The sequence below is a fragment of the Histoplasma capsulatum genome, genomic scaffold (assembly GCF_000149585.1).
Source record: "Histoplasma capsulatum NAm1 scaffold_8 genomic scaffold, whole genome shotgun sequence".
Classification (NCBI taxonomy): Eukaryota; Fungi; Ascomycota; class Eurotiomycetes; order Onygenales; family Ajellomycetaceae; genus Histoplasma; species Histoplasma mississippiense.
The window spans coordinates 1,624,741-1,628,120 of NW_001813975.1; the positions used below are offsets into that span (position 1 = coordinate 1,624,741).

Genomic DNA, 3,380 nt, shown 5'->3' on the forward strand with positions numbered 1-3,380 from the left:
ATTCATGGGCACTCACATTAGCTCTCTTCATCCGCCCAAGCGTACTGAATGTCCCTACCCAATCCTCAACCTCCTGTCTCAATGTCGTGATCTCAGGGATCGCCTGTCCTTCGCCCAGATACTCCAGGAACGCTTTCACGCTGCCAGGGTTCTTCTTCTTCTTTGCCTCCGCATCCGCTTTGGCGGTCTTATCCAGTTTCTGCGTAATCGTCACCGCACGGTCGACGATGTCCGCAACTCGCACAAAGTCCTCTGGCCCGAAGCCACGCGATGTCATCGCCGGTGTCCCGATTCGTAGGCCGCCGGGTTTCATCGCAGACTTATCACCGGGCACGGTGTTTTTGTTGCTCGCCACGCCGCACAGTTCAAGCACCCGCTCCACACGCGCCCCGTCCACGCCGCGGTTCTTCAGATCGACGAGCACAAGATGGTTGTCTGTGCCGCCGGAAACGATGTTGTAGCCCAGCCCGCCACTGTTGGTGGGCTTGCCAAGCCGGTCCGCCAGTGCTTTGGCGTTCTCAAGAACGGTTTCTTGGTATGTTTTGAATTCTGGGGTGGTCGCCTGCTGCAGGGCTACGGCGAGCGCGCTGATGGTGTGGTTGTGGGGCCCGCCCTGGTGACCGGGGAAAACGGACGCATTGATGGGGTTCTCGAGGTCATACATCACTGGGTTGCCCTTGGCGTCGGTGTGGCGGACTCCCTTGCGGAAGAAAATCATGGCGCCACGGGGTCCTCGGAGGGATTTATGGGTTGTAGTTGTAACGACGTCCGAGTGTACAAATGGCGAGGGTATAACGCCAGCAGCAACTAATCCGGAAATATGGGCCATATCACAGAGTAAGTAAGCACCGACGCTATCAGCAATTTTGCGCATGCGCGGGTAATCGATGAGTCTGCTATATGCGGATGTGCCGGCAATGATGAGCTTTGGTCGATAGAGCTGGGCCAAGTCTGCTAGTTTGTCATAGTCGATGAGGCCGGTTGATTCATCTAACCTATATGGGAGTGTCTCGAAATATTTAGACACAGCGGAAATTTTCTTCGTTGGGGTTTGATATCCGTGGGAAAGATGGCCGCCGTGGGGAAGATCCAAGCCCATGATACGGTCATGGGTATTAAGGAGTGCGGAATATGCGTAGAGGTTCGCCGGAGAACCAGAGAGTGCTATATCCAGCGCGTTAGATTACTGTTTGTGGCGGGGAGTTGAAGGGAGTGGAAAGCACACTCACGTTGCACGTTGACCCCCCATTCCTCTTCCTTGAGACCGAACGCCTTGAGAGCCCGCTGCTGACAAAGTCTCTCCGCCTGGTCAATGAACTGGTTACCACCATAATACCGTGCTCCAGGGTAGCCTTCTGAATATTTATCTGCGAAGGCCAAGTTAGGTTATTAGTAATATAACATGAAAAGGGATTGAAGGGCGTACTCTGCATGACACTTCCCAAGGCATCGAGAACCGCCTGGGACGTGAAGTTCTCGGATGGGATCAAATTGATAAAATGTTTTTGGCGGCTTTTCTCCTATGGAAGATATGGGTAAGCGGAAAGGGCTGTACGAGATTGGAGTTAAAGAGATTCATACTTGCTGGATAATTTTGTAAACGGCAGGGTCGGCCTCTTTAAGGTTCTCGGATAGGATCTAGATATGCGACCACGAGCATAAGCACAATGTTCTTGACGAGAAAAGCGGCAATTGGCGATAACACGGCCATTCCCCAAAGAAAAAAAGAAGGCGATAAAACCTTTTGATGTCCATCAGAGTGAGCAGAGGAGATGCCACGGCAAAGGATTGGCAGCAATCCGTCGGGATGATTCGCACGGCCGAGACGAGTTCTGGAGCTCCCCCGCAAGAGAAGAAGTCGGATGCTGGCCCGTCTGGAGCAAATATTGAGCGACATTGTTGCCGGGACCGACCAAATGCCGCAATTGAAGAAAGTGGGCAGCTGCTCAACCAGGCGCACGAGCACAATGCAATGAGAAAACAACAATGAATGGGATAAGCGCTGCAGACGTTGCGTCTTCCCGAGGCTGATGGCGGAGTGATTAGTCCGATAGGCTTGATTATGTAATGCCGCAGATAGGCTGGCCCGAGGAACATAGTTTATCCGCGATTCACGTCACGTGTTTTTTCTCACCGCCCGCCGCTTTTCTCCTCGTCACCTTCTCCTTTCTCTTTTATCCTTTTCTCTTCTCTTCTCTTCCTCACACAACTACATCCAAAATGACGAGTTGGCTTGATTTGCCGCTTCAGCTCTCGCGCGCGCCTGGCAGCGCCGCCTGCTGGGTGCGGCGGGCGATGCGGACATGTTCTGGGCCCCTTTCACCATCCATTCAAGAACAGTGTTCCCGCTTCTGATTGGACGTTGTGTTCGATTGCTTCAGGTTGTTGCTGGTGAGCAGCGTGGAATAATCCCTTAATTCTTCCGAAGTATCTATTGCTTTCCCCTCTCTCTTTGGCTTTAGTTTTTTCTTCTGGGGTTTAAGTGGAGGATTCTTTCGTATTTGCAAACTGAGTTATCTTCTCCCTGACAAAGGAATTGGCAATGGACTACTCTGTACTTTTCCAAAAGCACCATTCCCACGGATATATGTTCCATGCAATGGACAAACATGGCACTCCTGAGCATGGTTTTTATCATCTCCAACCAGTGGAGATATGAACACAGCAAACGCTCTTCGTGACGGTGATAATTTCGAAACACCATTTTGCATATGCATGTTCATGTGCAGTGCGTGGACATGAACATACATACATACATACATACATACATATTGATTGTATCTAAATCATTTACGTAGGAATTTCACTTGGTAATCATGATTCTCAGCAAATTCCTCTCCCGACTTCTTTTATCTTGAGTGGGTCTCAGCCAGCTTTTTGCTTCAATCATCGATCCCCGCAGAGGCGTAGGCGAAACAAGCAAAGCATGGACTACATACAACTGGGATGAAATGAGCGAGATATTTCATGTGTCGCGTGGGGGTGTGTCCTACATTTGCTCAACTACTCGTATCGCAGGCGCTTTAAAAAGCGGATGGTCTACTGGCTACATTGAGAGAACTGGCTTCTTGCTCCTTTCTTCTGACCAGGAGAAAAGGGGAACCTCCACCACCACTGGTTACATACAATATCAGATGGTGTTGCCCCAGTTCCCCATTAGGCATGATTCCCTATTTGTTTCTCGGCTCCTTTTTTGCTTTTGGCTTTGCATTCCTCCCCCCCCCCCCCCTGGGCCCCAATTTAAGCCGGGCACTGGCGAGAAATAATGGGGCATACACAGAGTGATGATGGACATCCGAAACGTAGATAAAACTACCTTTTCCTCCACACTCGGGCGGCGCTGTGACGGGTCTACCCTAATATAAGCCCCTAGACCGAAA

General features: G+C 50.9%; 1 protein-coding gene across 1 annotated transcript; it reads right to left on the reverse strand.

The window, feature by feature from the left end:
• Positions 1 to 2: 2 nt before the first annotated feature.
• HCAG_07418 (serine hydroxymethyltransferase) lies at positions 3 to 1,897 on the reverse strand (the record flags this gene model as incomplete). The annotated part of the gene is made up of 6 exons (XM_001537946.1): positions 3 to 11; positions 59 to 1,164; positions 1,230 to 1,367; positions 1,427 to 1,520; positions 1,582 to 1,638; positions 1,742 to 1,897. The coding sequence occupies 6 exons, from the start codon at positions 1,895 to 1,897 to the stop codon at positions 3 to 5; spliced, it is 1,560 nt and encodes a 519-aa protein (XP_001537996.1).
• Positions 1,898 to 3,380: the final 1,483 nt, after the last annotated feature.